Source organism: Ambystoma mexicanum, chromosome 6q (assembly GCF_040938575.1).
Source record: "Ambystoma mexicanum isolate Mex_15411 chromosome 6q, UKY_AmexF1_1, whole genome shotgun sequence".
NCBI classification, from domain to species: domain Eukaryota; kingdom Metazoa; phylum Chordata; class Amphibia; order Caudata; family Ambystomatidae; genus Ambystoma; species Ambystoma mexicanum.
Window position 1 is genome coordinate 656326150 of NC_090937.1, and position 20522 is coordinate 656346671.

General features: G+C 46.5%; 1 protein-coding gene across 11 annotated transcripts in view; it reads right to left on the reverse strand.

The window, feature by feature from the left end:
* BLTP1 (bridge-like lipid transfer protein family member 1) overlaps window positions 1-20522 on the reverse strand; it is a 2946455-nt gene that overhangs the window by 2746840 nt on the left and 179093 nt on the right. For all 11 annotated transcript variants that reach the window (XM_069631149.1, XM_069631145.1, XM_069631146.1 and 8 more), the window contains exon 8: window positions 9113-9306. In XM_069631149.1, the coding sequence (XP_069487250.1) occupies window positions 9113-9306 (194 nt within the window). The remainder of the gene's footprint in view (window positions 1-9112; window positions 9307-20522) is intronic.

Here is a 20522-nt window from a genome sequence, read left to right on the forward strand (position 1 = left end):
GTTTTAGAAAAGATGTATTTTTGTGGGTTTTTTTGAAAAATTAAATGTTGACAGATGGTCAGAGGAAGAGGCTGCACTGGCTTTACATGAGTGAGATTTTGGCGTATCAAGTTGAAAGTCTTCTTTTGGCCTGTCACCTTCTGTCTGTTGGTCCTTGGCTCCACCTCCATGAGGAAGTGGAGCCTCGCTCTAGTCCGTGTGAATTTCAGCGCGAACCTCCTTTTTCTCAGATGACGTATTTGCCGTCAAGCGGGCTTCCGGCTCGTTCTCCTGCGAGCTCGCTGCTGGAGAAACAGGCATCAGCGGTGCTCCGTCTCCACGACCAGGGAACCCCCGATTGGGACTTGGCATGCTGTTTCGTGCGATGCCCGGAGTAGCAGGCTCCAAGTTTACGGTATGTTGTGGGACGATGATCGAGTTGGTTTTATGTGGGCCCTCCCGGGCTGTAGCAGGCGATCCAAGTCAGTGGACCGTGTGCAGTTCCCTCGCCGCCCACCCTTCGGTCGGCTGCACTGGGAATTTAGATGCATGTGGTTCCTCCAGCTCTCGCCGATTTTCGCTCTCTGGCCTCACAAACCTCCTTTACGGCAGTGAATCGAGTTTGCAGTGCTCCTTCACTAAGAGCGTCCTTTCCTAGGCAGGGCGCTTAGACTTCGCCCTTGCCCTGGCGCAGATCTTCTTTGTGGAGCACATGATCCAAATGTTTTAGAGGGCTGACATTTAGAAATCCCAGTTTTTGTGGGAGCTTTGATCTTGATGAGGGGCGCACCGAAGGCGGGCGGGGGAGGTCAAATCTGTGGATAACAAGCCTTGAGCTTGAACTTCTCATCCACCGAGCCTCCTTGTCTTCGTCTCCTGACAGCGGTGAAGCAGGCATTTCACCCCGCCCGTCTTCCATATTGGTTAGGGGGCGCCTGCCCCGCCTGCACACGGAATGCCACAGACTGCAACTCAGCAGCCAACTCTGCGGCCGCTCCGCGGTTTGAAAGGGTTTTTATGGTCAACCCACGAAAGCAGGAAACTGTAGAAAGACTGTGGTGAAGAGAGTAGACTGCCACAGACTGCAACTCAGCAGCCAACTCCGCCGAGTAAGTGTTTATGTGGATGCTTGTCACTGTGAATCTCTTTTTAAGAACCCTACAGCTCACACTGACCCCTCTTGAGATAAGCCTGGCTGCTCAGTCGCTCTACCAACCTGTGTAGTACACACTTATAGCAAAGGTTGGGTTAACTATTGCCAAGAGGACAAGGCTGGTGCAGTCTCCCAAAGGGTACGGCATACAATTTTGCCTAACAAATGTCATCAGAGGATACTAACTAAACAGACCGCTAAGAAGAGAAAAGGTTCCCTGATATGTAACGAGAATCTACTGAGGCACTCTCCAAACTTTACTCAGCTGTCGGGCTCCTAGACAAGTCACTGTACATTCAAAGTAATTGATATATAAGACTATGCCTTATATAGCCTCTGAAAATACTTACCAGCACACAAGCAATGTCACGAAACACATAGGACAGTGGGTCTGAAGCCAGAGGTAACTCTCTTGTCACACTCAATGGTCCCCTATATTAAAGACCTATAAATGTACTTGTCAAAGTCAGTCATAGGCAACAGGTACCAAAGCTTACCAGGGACTACACCCAGGCTATTCCTGAGGTATTCTCCCAAAACATCAATAAGCATGTAATAAAGACGTAAGAGGAATCTGCATTTGCATTTGTTAATATGGATATCCAATATCAGCCTTGGGAGGAGGATTTTGGGAGGTCACCCAATGATGGTGAACAGGGAAGACACAGAGTTTACCCAACCCAATAAATGTAAGTTAGTGGAGCAGCAAGGCTTAGTCTCAGGAAGAGTGGTCTAGGGCTACAATGAGTCCACACGAAGCAACAACAATAATTCCAGTTGATCAGGCAAGTATAACAATATACAATTGATTATTAGGCCTTTAAAATACACACTAAGCAAGTAAAACATTTAGTCAAATATTACCACACAACACTAATATACCAGATCTATACATTCACCCTTAGGAGATCTAGAATAGCATTTTATTCAATGACCAATGAAATACAGGTAAGTACTCATATGCATTAGAAATAGAAAGAACACTTCAGGATAATCATAGAACAGCTTCCCTAGCTCTTATGAATTCGAACGCTAAAATGGTTTGGGGCCTTGTGCTCAAAAGTCACCAGTTCCAAAGTATATACTTCTTAGCTAGGTTTATGAAGAGACTGGCGATGCCAGTGGGTATGATTAAGAATAGTCAAAAAGTTAGATAAGGTTCAGCAAAGTACACTCACTCAATCCCTGTCCTCAGGATAGTCCTAGGAAAGGATCCTTGACCAGGCCTTCACCAACGAAAGTCAGGAAAGAGTGATTTAGGTATAGGACTTTATGTCAATACTAGGGGGGCTTCGCTCTCTGGCGTCTTCCGCGCCCAACCCCCTCCACCCCTCGGAGGGGCTTGCCTCGCTTGCATCCCGCCTCCGAAGAATGCAGCGTGTTGAATTTGGCGGCTTGGTCACTTGTACGAATACTCCACAAGGGCTCGCTTTGTTCGTGGGCCCCCCCCACCCCCTTTGGTTACTTGTTCACTGGGTTTGTTTGTTAAGTTACAAAACTTTGGAAGAAGTAAACACGGGATTCAGTTGGGATCATCTTCATTTATAGCACTTCTTACTAAACAATATTTTTGATTGTTTCAGAACTATCAAAATCGTTACACGAAACCGTCACTTACACAACTTCATCACACAACTTCATCAGTGGATAAACTTTAACCTCTTAAATGTCAAGGACGAGGTATCTCGTCCTTGGCATTCCCTCCAGGTTGCCAAGGACGAGATAGCTCATTCTTTTAGGCACTTAGTTTTGTGTGATCCCTGCAAAGCAGGGATCACACAAAACTGTAATCCAACCCCCGGGCTATGTGAGGAGGATGTCCTTCCTCACTACCCAGGGGTTGGATTACCTTCAGTTTCATGTCGGCGTGTGTAATGCACGCCGACATGGAACAAAGTATTTTCACTGTGGCAGCCATTTTCGGCTGCCGTAGTGAAGAGAGAAGGTAAACGCCCTTCTCCCTCTCCCTCGATCTCTGGCTGTATTTCAAGCTGGAGATCGAGGGAGGTGTCGTTGGAAAGGGGAGATTCCCTTTCCAACGACATTTCCCTGGTGGGGAAAAGCTGTAACATAGGCCAGCAAGAATTCCAGGATGGTTGGAGGTGATGTCCCTGGCCTTGGACATCCATTTACCACATGGGTGTACTGTCCCCAAGCACAGCGGCAGCTCCAGGGAACCCCGGCAGGGGCCACTTCCCTCCCCAAGAGAAATTCTGTATCGCAGCCCAGCCCCCGCTCCCCGATGGCTGGGGCTGATGTCCCTGGCCTTGGGCGGCTATCTCCCGTGTGGTTTCACCGGGCTGAAGTTCCGCAACGGTTTCAGGGAGCTCTGGCAGGGATCCCGACCTTTCGCAGAGGGAGAAGCTGTAACGCAGGCCAGCCAGACCTCTAAGGTGTTAGGGGGTGATATTCCTGGCCTTGGGCGGGTGACTACCATTTGGGTTGAACGTCTCCATGCCCACCGTTGGTTCCAGGGAGGGCCGGGACATTCCCCGTCCATTCCCGGAGGGAGAAGCTGTAATGCAGGCCAGCCACAGCTCCAGCAAAGTCGGCCGTAATGTCCCTGGCCATAGGCACCCATCTCCGAGTGGGTCTTTGGCGGGGCTTGTGGGCAATACATTCTGGGGAGATTTGAGTAAGTCAGACATCTTTGGATTCCCATGGGTGTCTTCTTTTCAGAAATGCATGGGGTTCCCCGTTTCCTTGGTGGCTTTGACACCCTAGGCGCAATTCTGTAGGTTGTCTCCCCACACCCGTTGGGTGTTACCAGTGGTTTAGCCTTTTCCCTTTGCGCCCAGGTAGGTGCACCCACACATGTGAGGTACTGTTTTCGTTGGGACACCTGTGGGAACGCGGGAGTGTAGGCCATGTGTTGTGGCGGCGTGTTGCGATGGGTGAGCCGAGTGAAATGAGCGGAAATTGTGTTTTTTCCCCCCACATTTCAGACTTTGCCAGGGGTTCGGGTTAATAAATTCTGGGCCGATTTGCTTAAGTCAGACCTCTGCGGATTCCCACGGGTGTCCTCTTTTCGGAAATGCATGCGGTTCCCCGTTTTCCTTGGTGGCTTTCACACCTTAGGCACAAATCTGTAGGTTGTGCGCATGAGCAGAATTCCTGAAATTATGCTGTGCCGAAAGACTTGGGGTTACCCTTATTTTCGGCTTTCCCATTTGCACCCACACATGTGAGGTACCGTTTTCATGGGGACACCTGTGGGAACGCGGGAAGGTGCAATATTTGTTGTGTTTGCGTGGTTTTCATAACGTTTTGACCCATTTGCTGTTGCGCTTTGTCACACAACCCTTTCATTTCCCAAATGTGACATACAGTTAGTCATTGCTTTAGGCCCTATACACTTTAGTAACCTGCACAAGTCACCTACCCTTCAAAAGGTCTGCATGTGCTCTTTCAAAAAATGTATGCGTGCCCTTCCTCACCGCATTTGTTTTCCTTATTTACACATGCTAAATACGTCTGTTCAGGCCGTAAGCATAAAACTCCTGTGTACCATGGCTCTGTTTTGTGGCTTGTGGTATTGCTTGTTTTGTGAAACATTACAAAAAATGTGTGATTTCCTAACTGCAAGAGTCGGGGGGAATGTAGCAGAGCAATGGTTTTCTCAAAATTCATAGAAGCCATTGCCGTACCAGGCCAGCCATGTCCATCCACCACATACCTTTTTTCGGTAATTTTCCCACTTTTGCCCCAAACTATGGAATTATTCCCTACATAGTTGTTGCTTGACCTGTGCAAATCACCCCTTCCTAAACTTGGAATTTTGTGTACTTTTCAGAAATGTATGCCTTTGTGTCCTCCCATTCAGCTTTCCTACCCTTTTCTTCCATTCCATCCATGCATGTTGTATTGAAAAAAAAAGGCCAAAATCGCCTACCTCTCACAAAACAGTTGATAACCATATCTACAAAATGTTTTTTCCATTTCCACTCAACCTGTTCTTGAAAGCCAGGAACATTGGACATTCAGCACAGCAAACCATTTGTTCCTAGCTCTTACACGGAAGAAACCACAGGCTTCTTTGCACATCAATCATTTTATTGGCATTTTTTTTTTTTAAAAAAAGAACCAGGATGTTCTCCCTTTTTGGTTATTTTCTCTCACCCCCCTACAGCAAACTAGAATTCCTGGGTGGCGTTATGACCGCCTACATGTGGGGGGGAGTTAGGGGGGGGGGGGGTAAGAGGTCAAATTTGGCCGAGATATCTCATGTAACAAAAAAGTTACAAGCCATTGAATGGCGACATACCGAAATCACCAAAAAAAGTCCTTGGCGGGTTAAAAGCCTCAGGAATTGAAGATTTGGACAATATACCATTAAAGTTGGGTAAATATGGAACGGAATGACATCAGACCCATATCTGTAGGACATACAATGACCGCAATTTAAAGGGTTACAAAATTCAGTACATTATAAACGTTACACAAAATTGTCACTTATGATTTTATACTAGAGGGTAGATCACGCTATGGAGGACGGAAACAGGTAGATTTACTTAGCCACCCCCTGAACCCGATTTCTCCAGAGGCCACTGCTGGCGTTACTGAATCTGTTGGGAACAAACTTCTGTGCTTGGTCCTGTCGAGGAAGGCTCAAGGGTCGCAGGTGTAGAGGTCACTTTGATGTGTGATTTAGTTTCAGTAGGTCGCAGTGCTTAGGAAGAAGTCCCAGACAGCTTCCAGGATAACACCCAAACAAGAAAAGATGAAGACTTCTGTGGCGTAGACCACCTCAGGACACCTCCAGCAATTGAAGGAGTGTTGCAACAAGAGTCCCAAGGTCAGGCGGCGACAAGCGATCTTCAATGGATGAACAATGGAGCTGGTCCAGCACAGATTGTGTTCATGCAAGAAGGCCAAACAAAATGGTGGATTCCTGTTACAGAAGCTGAAGATCCTCCAAGTTCCAAGAATGAACAGCGACGGCTGCAGCGAAGTAGCCCAGGAGAGAACTGGTTGGTCCAGGGACACATCGGAAGGCATGGATCGAGGGGGTTTGACTGGTTGTTCCAACTGGTCCAGGGGTGGAAGCACCGGCAAGGGTCTTCCTGAGATCAGGCGGAGGAGCAGGGCTTCAGAGGGAGAGCACATGAGTTGATACTGGTCAGTTTTAGAGGTCATCCTCAGGTTGTGAAGAGGCTGCACTTCTTCGTAGAGGTCTTGGGTCAAACGATGATCTGTTGGTAGTTGTAGGGGCCCCCCTTTTATCCAAGATTTGGGTTGGGAGCATGCCCAAACCCACCATGGTAAGGATCTGCACCATGCAAACAGGCAGTGCCTACCCAATCAAGGATAGGAACTGGCCAAATCAAAAGCCATTATATAAAAAGATAAAAGGGTACACAGTATCCTAACTGCAGTTCAATGTAAAGTGGTATGTGCAATTGTAACCATACAAAGAATTTACAAAGAGAAACAGTTGCTCACTACTGTTAGTTTTAGCGACTAATCAGTTTCCCCATGAGAATGAGCAAACTGGCAAGAGGAGTAAAGCAGAAGCCTTTAATTGCCTTCAAAGAGTCATGAAAAGGTTCAAAACAAGCACAAAGAAATGGTGCCCCATAGAAGTATACAGGAGGAACTCTGCAAAAAGAAATGTCTTCCTAACAGTATTTAATGGGGCTCGCTCCTCTGGTTTAAGAGGACAGAGCCCCTGGAATCAAGGAGATTCATTGGTAGTCCTCAGACATTATCTGTGCTCTTCTTACCAAAGACTTTGCTCTCTCTAAGCTCGAATGGTCACCCCGTCAAGTCTAATATCCCTTGGTCATTTGTCTACACTGATGCCCCTCACTCATGTGTCAGCCCTTTATTACATCACAAGACCGCTCTGCCACCTGCGACGAGGAATGGGTTACCAAAGTGCTGATAGGCTGGCAAGGGTGTGGCTCTGATGTCACTGATGAAGGAAGAGAGGAGAGAAATGTAACCCTCTGCTTGACAGTTGTCCCTCTTTGGGAAAAACATACATTCTAGGACAAGGCACGACCTCAGGAAGGTAAGGGAGAAAGTTAGAAGATAGGCCATTACCAGATTCAAAGTAAGAACTTATTTAGGGATCTCTGGTAGGCTATCAATCAAGAAAGAACCACATGACATGCTGGCCCGAACCGACTAAGTCAAGAAAGAAATGCAAGCCTGTCAAGAAAGAAGTAAATGGACACTTAAAAGCCCACAGACTGACTGTTTTCTGCCAGGAAGGTGGATTGACCAGAAAGGGAGACGGGGAAGGACAGAGAACACAGCCCTGAAAAGAAAACCTGTATTCTTTGCATCTGTTTTGGTGAATTTTCACCAACGACTTCAGTTGAAGCTAATCCTACAGTTGTTAAGTTGAATTAGTTAATGTTAGGGAGAATTCTCATTTCTGTGCCAATTCCCTTCAACCTGAGATACCCCAGCTCTTTTGCTGGACCAAGAACTTTTGAATTTTAACCCTGGAGTGAGTGAGACCTTGTCTCCCCCCTCATGTTTTTTTACCTTATTTGGATTTTGTGTTTTCACTGTTTTTGGAGTCTGACAAACTCCATAGGCATCTGCTTTTTGTATGGTGTCGCACAGCATCTTCAGTGCAGGGTCATTGAGAAATCCTTTACATTTCTATGAAGGTTTAAATACCTTTTCTTGGGTGAGCTACAGCTCCCAAGAAGAGTAAAGTGAAATGTACTTCACTTACCTTTTCTCTTTGTAGGTTCAGCACACAGCATCTTATGTGGAGTGCTGGGGGGTTACTTAGTAGCCCCTTATCCTACATTCTCATGCAAAATTTGTATGTTACCTTCACTACTTTAAATGGCTGGTGGCCGTGGTTTATGTTTTCCTACCATTGTGCTTTTCTACCGCAGGCTGTACAGCACCCATGGGTGACCATTTTGTCAAAATGGCCCGTCTTCTTTATTTGCCATTTTCTGTTTGTGAGGTCTTGCTTGGGTTTTACTTAGTGCGTTGAGACAGATTTGAGGCCTTTGTTTGTCTTGCCTTTGGCAGGCTTCAGCCCTGTCCATTGACTTTAATAAAGTTTGTCTCTCGTAGGTGGTAGCTTGTTGAATACTGTTACTGCTGGGAAAGGTTTATCTAGATTTCATTGGAAGATTTAGTTGTCCTCACATGTACTGAGAAACTGTCTTACCTTTTTCCTTCCCTAACCTTTCCTTTCTACACCCTCAGAATCTACAAAGTATACTAGTGAGATATATAAATGCCATTACTGTCCTTGTGATTGAAGTGACCCAAGGGTGTAGGAAGTGTAAGAAGCATATCCAAAGATTATCCACTAACTTGCTTTGATTCTGAAAAGTGATTTTAAAGTATATTTACATTGGTAAAACAAATTGCCCTTTTAAAGAATGCTTCTTTAAAAATTGACGTTAATTAAATCTTCAGTGCAAGTGTTACTTGGCTACTTGTAATTACAGATTTTGTTTGTACAGCTCACATTTACCCCTCTTGAGATAGGCATGGCTGCTCAGTTACTTTACCAACTTGAGTAGTGCAGACCTATACCAAAAGGTGGGTTACCTAATACCAAGCAGATAAGTGTTGTGTGGTCTCACAAAGTATGACTGAACCAATTCCTACCTAACACCATTTCTTGCCTTGAAGTTGTTGATCCTCTATCATGACACATACCACTCTAGTGTTGGATCAAACGTTTGAATGCTGTTTTCTAAAGGGCCACAAAGTCAACCTCATCTGCTTACAATGTGGTTAGGCATATCCTGGAGCTCTGCACAGTAATTTCCTAGCAGTTGGACCATACTGACGCTGCTGCAGGAAGCCATGTGTTATCGGATATAGACATCAACACAGGTAGTGAATTGCTAAAATACACAATGCCCATGTAGAGTTACTAGGAAACCTTTAGTTCGTTATTAAGTTCAAGGACTGAGATTGTCTAAATTCGTCCTTCACATCCAAATATCAACATTGGTTAAAACAGCAATCGTAAAAACAAAAAAGACTTACTCATCATTTTGAAGACCAAGATAACGTGGACTGGGCACAAGCATAACTCTCACGTTTTCCAGCTTGCCTTTCACAATGTGCATGAACTGGTCAAGGTGACTGGAAGGTGGTTTTGTGGTGTATGTTAGGAAAGCATCGTCAAAATTAACGCAGAGTGTTTGAGGCTGATAATTATTTCCAAATGCTACGCGACCCTGAAAAATAAAGAGCAATTAATGCTTTCTTAGTATATTTTAGTAACTCAAAATGTTTCATGCAAGCCTTTTCCATTGAAACCTTATACTTATATATAGCTTAGATGTTATTTTATTTTGATATTTTATAACACAATACAACCGTATTGTTTCAAATGCAAATTAGGGTGTGGTACATGGGTGAAACAGGAGCAAAGGGCGTGCATACATGCAATAAAGCACAATATAAGGTAAGGTGCATTCCTATTTGACCACAAAACATAAAATGAGCAAATAATGGGCAAAATAAGTGGCAGTCAGGGCATTCACCTTCACATTCTGTGAGGTCAAAGGGCAGCGATTTACAATTTTGGCAACCACAACATACTGAGAACTATATAAGAGCATGCTAAGTTGAACATAGTGCAGCCTAGAGGCTGGATGAAGCTAGATAAGAATTCTAATGAATTCCAAAGGTCAGGGATCCATGATAACCAAGACACATAATTATTGATATCTGGGAAGGCTGCCTTGAACATGGCTGTTGAAAGGTCAGAATGCTCGTCAGTTTGGGCGAGGGAAAGACATACTTTACTGTGTAGCAAATACTGTCGGTATCCTCAACCCACAAGAACGGAGACAAAAGCAGATTTATACAACAGGGGTTTCTGTTTTTCTTAAACAATACAACATTTCAAGATATTTCATACATATCAAATAAGATTTATTGATTCATGGGAGATGAAAGTACCAATAAAAACATATTAGGAAACCATTCATGTGTTTCCTAAATCTTATACAGTACATATGTAAAGAGTAAACATAGGACAAAGTGCAAATGTGCTCTCATATGGGGGAAAAACCTCTAAAATGGCAGTGCTTCTATACAAAATAGATACAAAATCCAAAGACACCTAACCATGAGCAATGTTTTTGGTTAGAGACCCTATTTTCACACAACAGTTGACGTTAATCATTCATAGACCCTTTTTAGGTTCTGAGTTCCCTAAACAAGTGGCATAATTGGTCTATGTCAGAACGACATTTTGCCGTTACTTCTTTTTATTTGCATTCTTCAGCACCCTTCAAAACCTCTTGTACACATTTAATTTGCATCCATAAACAAATTTGGAGATCTTCTATGGGTGTTTGTTCACTCATATTTCTCCTAGACTTATGAGCCTTCCCAGGGAATGCTTGTTTTGGGTACACCCAAGGGGTGGGACCTCAATGAACGGAGAGTGTAGTTGTTACGCAAAGTTTGTATGCAGTACCCTTTGGAACCACTACACACAACTAGGACTACAGGTGTATAGGTCTGTACTACACAGTTTTGGTAGCAGAGCTGAGCAGCCAAGCTTATCTCAAGAGAGGAATGTGAGCAGTAATGATGTTACACAGAGGTCTACAATCACACGTGTTCAAATAAAGTTATAAAACATTCATAAGAAGGAGGCAACATAAATCACACACAAACATACTTCAATACTAATTCAGAATACTTTTCAAGAAAAGTAAAAAAAGGTTTCAAGAAAACTAAAAAAAAGGCAAGGATTATTAGAACATGAAAGGTTACAATTATTCTTAGACAGTGCAAATACTTTGAGTTCACCAGAAGAGTTCAATAGGCGAGGCCAAAGTCAATGGGCTAAAGTCTTGGATAGGATAAAGCGGTTCTGGTAAGTAAATGGAAAAGTCTCTGAAAAAGTTCTTAGAAGTAGTTTGTAAAAAGAAGAATCATATGTTGGGTCACAAGCTGATTAGGCCTGTAAGTTACAAAGGTTTCAGGCACTTTCATCGCGAGAGGCAAGTACTCTCAGTCCTATTTCCACAGTACCTTACAATGAAGAAAAAGATGCAGCTGGTGACTTCTGTTCCTGGCAGTTCCTGCAGAGCTCGCTGTTCCTGGGCCTCAGTCGTGGGGACAAGAGGGAGGACGTCGGGGGACTCCTGCACTGGGACTGGTCAAAAAGCTGGCACTTGGCAAATCTTTGATTGCGGTGGCTGTGAGTAAAGCACACAAACTGGTGTCCCTCTCCCTGGTTATTCGGATTCCTGCAGCTCTCTGAGGAAAAGGCAACCAGCTCTGAGATTGGTATCCAGGTGGCTTACTATCGAGTTGATTGGTCCCAACAACTCATAAGGGAAAAGTCGTCCTTCCACTCCCCGAAGACCCCTCATCCAGGTGATCCCTCCGCACTGGTCCACCCCCAGGAACTGGATCCAATAGTGATGGCCTGGCCACCTGGATGACGGATCCCCAGGGACTAGTGAGTGAGACACCTTCAGGTTTCCGGAGGGGATGCCAGAACCTTGGTTTATAGCTTAGCGTCTGTGTCAATTAGGATTCCCGAATAAGTTGAACAGTGCTACCAGTATCAGAACATCACCAAATGTTTTATAAAAGCTGCCCAAGTAGCCATCCGGCCCGGAGCCTTACCAGACAGCAACGACAATATCACGGCCCTCACTTCTTCGGGGGCGATATTCTCGCCCAGCTCTTCCCTTTTCACTGGTGTAATTATCTGCAGGGGGCATCTCTCCAAATATTCTTTCTGGGCCCACTCCTCTGGTGAGTCAGTTGTATAGGGACTCAAACAGAATTCCGTAAAGGCATCTATGATGCCCTCATTAGAGGAGCTTTCCCCTCCATGCCCTGTTCTAAACTTTAGTATGGTCCTAGATGCCTCCTTCTTCCTCGCCTGTCTGGCCAAACGCCTATCAGCCTTATTGGATTTTATCTAGTATTTCTGTTGCAGGTATAGGAGGGATTGCTCGGCCTTCCTGGTTTGGAGAACCTCAAGTTGGCTCCTCAGCCTGCCTATACTCTTTCCTGACTGCGTTACCTGTGTCTTTCTCCATTTTGGTCATTACACCCTTAAGCTGGTCTTCAAGCTCCCTCTGCGTCTGGTCTCTTGGCCTATGTCTCTGTGCTTTTCTAGCGATTAGTTCCCCGCTCATGGTGGCCTTGAACACATCCCAAACAATGTGTCCTTCCGTCCCCTGTGAACCGTTATTTACAATGAAACCTTTGCGTCACGTCCTCAAATCATCACAAATTACTCTGTCTTTAAAGAGGTGTTCTGGAAACCTCCACCTACAGAACCTCCCCTGGGCCTTTCCTCCTCCTGTGTAGGATAAGGCTAATGGGCGCATGTTCTGATATTGCTATCGCCCCGCAGCTCAACCCATCCCACCTGCCCAAAAAGAGTATGGGAAACGTACACATAATCGATCCTCGAGAAGGACCTAGAACATGGGAGTAAAAGGTATACCCTCTATGCTCCCCCTTTAGTTATCTCCACAAGTCCACTAGCACCAGCATCCTCATCATCATCATCATCATGCCCTCTTTTGTTTCCTTGGTCAGGGCCACCTGGTTGTGGTAAATCCTTGCGTTCCTATCTTGATCAGGGTCACTATCTAAATGAAAGTCCCCTGTGAGAACTATCCTACCCTTCGCAAACTGTTCAAATCTGAATATGACGGTCCTCAAGAACCCATCCTGTCAGGTGTTGGGGGAGTATAGCGTCACCAAAGTTGTACTCTTCTCCGTCCCATTTGACATTTACCATAATGTACCTGCCCTCTGTGTCCCCCAAAGTGTCTGTAACAAGCAGCTCCGGCTGAGTGTGAAGAGCCAGGAGCACTGCGCCACGTTTACCCTTAGCATTAGCCTAAAAGAATTGGGGATATCCCTTCAACTTACTAATCTGGCCTCTGCCTTCCCAAACATTGCTCTACTTTTTCTCCTCTTTACTGGGGAGTTAAGACCCCTAACATTGAGGGTGATCAACTTTTGTATTTGGAAAAATTGTACTTTAATGGATTTTTATTTTCTGAATAAAGTTAATGATTATGATGATGAATTTAAAGTGAGGCATTCTGGCTTTAAGATTTCAGGATCTGGTCCTCCATACTGTTCAGGTGTGTCCCCCTGGCCCCCCATCCACCCCAAACCCCCTCCCCTGTCTATGCCCCTTTCCCCACCCACATACACACCCCCCCACCCCCCACTCTGGCTGGGTTCAGCTAACCTCTAACCCCCCCAGATAGTGTGTTCTGGGAACTTAACCCTTTTAATACCCCAGAGTAAACCTGTGCAGGTTTAGGGACGTCATTTCACCAAAATGCCAGGGGTAGCGGAAGTGACATCATACGACCCATGACATCACAGGAAGTGATGTCATTTGACCCCCACCCAAAGTGATATCACAGGATGTGACGGCACATTACCTTTCACCCCTTGACAAAGCAGGAACTAGCATCACATAGCATTGTTCCTAAGTACAGTACGAAAAATATGGTTACGCTATCGCTGTAATGTGATATACATTTCATAAAAGAATGGATCACCATATATATCATTAATATCAGTGTGTATAGGCCCATATTACCAAATTACTGTGAATGCAAGCAGACGTCCAAGGTCAAATGATAATGATGTGTTATTGTATAGCACTTACACTTAATCACTAAATATAGAACAAATGTACATACAATATCACCTAACCTGTGTTGCTACTCATGTATCGACCTCAGAAGGGTGAAAGGCTGCGTTGGCCTTTCTAGGATTAAAACCTGCAGATCACACAAACATCGTAGCATTGAGTGGTCAACCCACGGAGCTATCTTACCGGCTGAAGTACCATTAGCAATTGCATGCCTTAATGTTCTCAAAGTCAGGTGCACAAAACCGAGTCCACAAGAAGCTACCCCACTTTTCACACCCTTGGCACAGGGTCTAAGAAATCAGAACATAATACAGCTACTTGTTATAAGTGGATAAATGAGGTCAGTTTATGCTTTTGCCATATTTTATTCAAAACAGCAAGTTATTGGGAGAGAGTTATCATGCAATTTCTATTGTGAATTATTCTCTCACGTGTGTTACTAACATCACATGCATATAAATGTTTCTGAATAAGAAGAAACAGATATTATAATTTACCTTACCAGAGGTTGATGTATATGTACTATGGATACTACAATCAATTGGTATTTTGCACCACTATGGAGTGGCTTTTTAACTTGTTGTTTTGAATAAAATATGGCAAAAGCATAAACTGACCTCATTGATCCACATGTAACAAGTTGCTCTATCCTGTACTGATTCCTTATACCCTGTGCAAAGGGTGTGAAAAGCGGGGTAGCTTCCTGTGGCTCTGACGGTACTGAAAGCCCTGTTCTCCAAGTCAGAAAGCAAATTACACTTCATAGTGGATACCATTAAACTGGTAACTGAGATTTAACAGCAGGCCATTTCATCTGCAGGTCTGGTGCACATTTGGCCACACGTCAAGCCTGTGTGGATCTACTTTTCAGGCTTCAAAGGTTGTCAAAATACATACCATTGGGAAGGTTCATAACTGTGTATAAAAGAATTCAGAGTAGCGCAGGGAAAGCAGCGGACGCAGACGGCATTTCATACTCTGGGTACACGTTACCTCGTATATGCAAACATCCTGGACAGCATGCCATGGAGATAGGAAATATAGACACATTGCAACAAAGCATTTATTGTGGCACAATGAAATCAAGGGCCACTTTATGAGCAATGGTCAAACATTTCTACACTTTACACAAGCTTTTAAGCACAAGGATTTTGTCCAGTGACAGAGGACACTGTGTTGAAATGTCTTGTGATGATCGTGACAGAGACGCCGCCAGAAAAAGAAAATCAGGCTATAACTGCAACTTAAGAAAAGCAAAATACATAGTCCGAAATGGATGCTTATTCTACTCTAAATGCTTTTTGGAAGTTTTTGTCTGCATTGTGAATTTGAGGTGTTTAAGAACAGACTAAATCAATGATTCAACCCCTGAAGTGTGCCTTAAATAAACCTTTGATGAGTCTAGCAATTATTGTATAGAATTCCAGAAAGACAAATTATTTACTATTCCTATTCTTATTTAGGGTCACTGTTACATTTGTGGAACCCCCCTTTTTTTTTTTTTTTTTAAGAGACCTGAACAAGAAAGCCAGCCACTCCAGAAACAAAGAGCCACATGGTTCTGGCCACAGCCCAGGAGCTTGGGTTGTAACAAAAAAAAAAGTCCCCCCCCCTTTTTTGTTTTAGGGGTAGCAAGGGAGACCATAGGGGTCGCAGTTGCGACCCCTGGCGACCCCTAAATGCCATCCCTGTGCGGGTCCCCCTAGACACATGACAACAACCAAGATAGTTAAGCCCCCACCCCCTGATCCCCCGGTTCTTACCACCCTTACCAACATCCCATTAGGTGGTAAATACAAACTTTCCAGTCCCTCCCCACCCACTGTTCCTTCAGCGTGGTGGGTCCATTTGGGCATCCAGGTGGGGCCCTCCGCTCGGGGCCAGTTTATTGGAACCTTTCGTCTGAACCCTTGTCCACTCCCAAATGTTCCTTTTAAGCGGTTCTCTCCCTGGTCTCCGTTCCTGCCATGGAGATGCAACCTCCTCCAACCTCAGGACTCTCAAACCTTCCTCACATGTGGTCTGTGTGGTTTCCCTTCCCACTCAAACAATAAGCCAAAGGGAAAGGTTCATTTATAACGTATATCCGCTCGTGTTAAATCACGCACCACCGGCCCCATCTGCCTACGCTTCACCAGGGTGGCTTGGGCCAAATCCTGGAATAGTTGGAGCTCCGAGACATTGTACTTGATTGATTTAGCCCTTCTGGTTGGCCACCAGCACCTTCTCATTCTGCCCGTACTTGTGCAGGGCAACAACTACGTCCCTGTTCCCACTCGACTGTGAGATCACCTTTCTTGCACCAGAGTCTTTGCAAGTTGCTTTCCTCTCATTTTTGCGCCAACTTGGGGCCCACCTGCGACTCCTTACCCTTGCTTTTGCACATGTGTGCTGCAAGGTCGAGTAGGCGGGAAGACCAGGCACATGCTCGCCACCCGAACACCCCGCTGCCTGCCTTGGCCTTGCTTGGCAGCTGCTGCTGCGTCGTAGATGCCCTTTCACTCCACCGGGGCCAAGTCCCAATGTTTCCCTCTGCCTCCTTACCGGTGGGTCCCCAGACATTGCTCCTCCTGGTCACCGCACATGTGTTCACGCCTTTCTGGTACAGGTTGGGGGTGCCTCCCAGTGCTGCAGCACCCTTGAGAGCCTGTATGGGCTTCAGGGCACCCGTTCCACTCCTCCTGTGTGTCCAATTGCTCAATGGGGGGGAACCCCCCACTCCCAGAGCCTGCCTGGTTCAGTACCCACATCTCCTTCACCCCCAGCACATGGTTTCTCTACCGAAGGGGGTGGGGAGGCCCTTCCTCAGTGCCCTTTCAGTACTTCTACTGGGGATAGTTCCTAGTGCTCTGAGGGCACTCACTCGGCTGCGGGGGCAGGGCCCCCTCCTTCTTGGTTCTAGGTTCTCCTGGAAAGGCCTGCACCTCGATCTGCTGCTCCCAATGATGTTTGGCCAGTAAGGCCTGCCCGGACACCCCTAGCCGACCTACCGTCCCTCAGATCCCAGCTTCAACCGGGGAGGAAGTCTCCTTGACCTCCTCCTTCCGGGCTCTGTTATGCCCAGGCTCACTCCCGGCCATGGACCAACAGCACCCCTAGTCCCTGCTGTTTAACGGGCTGTGCAGGGGAGGTTGGCCGGCCCCGGCCAGACCCTTGCCTGCTCACCGCGGGGATCTGCAGCTCTCCTGCTACGCTCCTCTATAACTGCCAATCCAGTCAGGCCTGTTATGGAGCCCGATTCACGTGGCCTCAGAAGTTGTTTTGCGGCCACCTCGCTGCTCTGCACTCAGCACCCAGCCGAGCCAGCAGGTACCGCTCACCTCCCACGGTCCTGCCTTCTCCCCACCGCCGCTGCTCCTGAACACGTTTCCCCGCCCGGGGATAGCACAATTGCAATTCTTTATTGTTCACGGCCCCGGGGGGCGAGAGCGCTCTCAACACGCAGCACTCTCTTCTGCGGACCAGAAATGTTTTTGTAATAAAAATGTCTTTTCACCTCGTTATTCATGCACTTTCAAATATACCCCTCTTTAGATCAGGCAGTAATAAAAGTCGTTTCTTCCTGCGGCAATGTGTGCTCCATGTCCAAACATACCCAGGAAACTCTGGGTAAAAGCAGTGAGATAGGCTCCCGAGTATCTGTTTCCTACATTTTGTTGGGAGTATTCTTACTCCCCATTTTTCTTTTTTGGGAGCATTTGCCTCTATGTTAGGGAGTACAAGTTGCTCACACACCTCTTATCTGTAGGGCTGGGAACTACACCTACATAATATTTAAGAAAAGACAGGTTTTATTTTTGCAAAAAGCTGGTGTGGGAATTCTGAACATAATAGTTAATCGGGCAACAGCAGGTTTACCGAAGAATGCCATGGGGGAAACTCAGATTAGGGATATCGAGTCATGGTTTACGGCCAGTTCTGTCACAAGCTTTGACACTCTCCTCCCTGTGGGCTGCAGGATCCTCTACGAACCCAGAACCAACCGTACTAGAGGTGAAGTAGCCCTGATCTTTCCGGAGTGGGTGCCGGCCGCTGCCATTCCTATACATGCCTACTCCTCCTTTGAATGCCTGGTCTGCAGGCTCTCTATCTCTCCTGGCCTTTCTCGCAGTGGCCACCATCTAAAGGCCACCTGGCCAGGTCACCCTCTTCTTCTCTGAATGGGCCAACCTCTCCTCAACTTCTGCTCCTCAGAGATCTCAACATCCACCTGGATGCTTCTCATCCCTCCTCTGGGCTTTTCCTCAATCTCTGCAGCATTCTCTCACCTTTCCATTCTGCCCTCTGGCCCGACACTCTGCCGGACATACTTTGGATGTTTTCATCACCTCAGTCTTCCCCCTCTCTAAACCTCTCACCACTCCTCTCTCTTGGACTGACCACTTTCTACTCTCCTCGCATCTGAAACTGTCTATCCATCAGGCAAAGCCCCCTACCCCAGCACTGCCACCTACCTTATCTGTCATTCAGCCCATGAAGCAGGTGTTATTGGATGCTTTTGTCTCTACTTTCTCTGCTCCTCCTACTCCTGCAGCTCACTCACACCCTGAGAAAACACTTTCTAATGTGCATCTTTCTATTTCCAACACCCTGGACATCCTTGACCCGGTCATGTGAACCTGGCTGAAGCCTACCTCCAAGTGCAACTCACGGTATGATTCCAACCTTGCCGTCCAGTCTGCCAATCCTACCTGACCAGCAAACAATCACCCTATCGCCATCACCCCTTTCCTGGGAAAACTCTTTGAAAAGCTGGCCAACCTCCAGTTTACTCTCCACACTGAATCGGTCGGTTGTCTCCATGACCATGAGTCTGGCTTCAGAGCTGCCAGAGGCACGGAAACTGCTCTCCTGAACTCCTGTGAAGATCTGCTCTATAACCTTGATTCTAGCATTCCTTCTGTCCTCATCTTCCTTGATCTTTCCTCTGTTTTTGACACAGTAAACCACACCATACTGATCAATCGACTCTGAGAACCTGGGCATCACGGATCAGGCCCTGTAGTGGCTGACCTCCTTCCTCTTGGACCACCCATCCCAGGTCCAATTTGGTTCCTTTCTCTCCGCCACCTCTCTACCTGTGGTGTTACCGAGGGCTCTATCCTCTGACCCTGGTTTTTCAACCTCTACTTGGCCCCTTTGGCCCACCTGATCTCTACCTTCTCCTCTAACTTTCAGTGTTATGTGGATGGCTTTCCTTCAGGCTCCCCTCAGCCTTCTCTCCTCTCTCACTCATTCCGGACTGTATGCGTGATTCAGGATTGGTGCACCTCCAACAATCTCTGCCTAAATGCCAGTAAGACTGATATCCTTCTCATTGGGACCCCTGCCCCTGCTTTCCCTCTTTCACTCTTGCCGCCCGCCCGCCTTGGGCGCTCTCTTCCTTCGCCTTCCTGCGAGGCAAAAATCTTTGGTGGCAACTTCGACTCCACTCTCTTTCTCTCCTCATATCTCGGACGTCGCCAAAACGTCCCCCTACCAGCTGAACCTCCTCAAAGGGACTCTGTCACTTTACCCCAGAAGCTCACCGTCTCCAGAGCCCTAGTTCTATCGAGGCTGGGCTACTGCAACAGCCTCTTTCTCAATCTGCCTTCCTCTACTCGCCGCCCTCTGCAACTAATCCAGAACAGGACTGCAAGACTTATCCTTGGCCTCAAGCCCAAGCACCGTATCTCTCCGCCCTGAAATCTCTACACTAGCTCCCGGTGGCTGCAAGGATCAAGTTCAAGACCTTTTGCATTGTCCACAAGGGTTTCTCGGGGCCGAGGGCCAGGGCCCGCACTACATCCAACGCTCTGTTCCAAAATGCCTTCATTCCCGAGCCCTTCGCTCAGCTAATTCTAACTCTCTAAGGGTTAGACGCTCCTCCAGGCAGAGAATGGGCGGTAGATCTCGCTCCTCTGCAGGTACCTCCCTCTGGAATGGCCCCTCTCAAATTTTAGCCAGACTACCTGAAGTTCCGGAAGCAGCTCAAAACTGTTCTCTTCTCCTCTGCTTTCTTGCTCTCCCTCCCCAGCTGACCTACTTGAGCTTCCTGTCTGCTGTACCGACTGGTTGCTTAGCTACCCTCAGAGTCTCACTGGGTACCAGGCTCTTTCTTGATAAGTCACCCTTGAACTGCTTCAGGCCCTAACACGCACTTAGGGGCTGTAACTGAAACCCCACAGGTCCTTGTTCTCCTTGCACTACCCCAGAGCCGCACTGCCCTAGCTGCACTTACTCAGAGCATTGCTGCCTTGTTTTCCCCTCCCCTCTCCCTTGCACTTCCCCCATCTCCCTTTCCCCTTGCACTTCTCGTTCTCGCACTTGCACGATCTGAATGACACAAGGCCTAATAAGATTGTTTGTCTTCTCCTCCATCTTCCCTCGTCTTGTCAAGCCTAGAAACACTTGTGTACATGCGCGTTATAAATGTTTTATCATATCATATCATATACCTAGGGAAAGGAGGACAGACAACATGGAGGAAAAAAGAACAGACAGACCAGCAGAAAATTCAACCGGCAATATGAGGAAACAATGCAGGAGGACTCATCTAGACAAGGCAATAAAACTGATGCAGAAAAAATTCAGAATTGGTAAGCGTGATTATGCTGAGAACAAGGTCGGTAAACTAACTTCAGTATACAGAACTACACCGGGTGGAGTAAAACAGAACAAAGGGGTTTAACTTAAAACATATAACCTATTGAACCAAATACTGAGCTAAATTTGGTGAAAGTTTATGTCTTGAATTATTTAGTATTAGTATGATAAGGCTGTGAATTCTGGATATGACGTGCT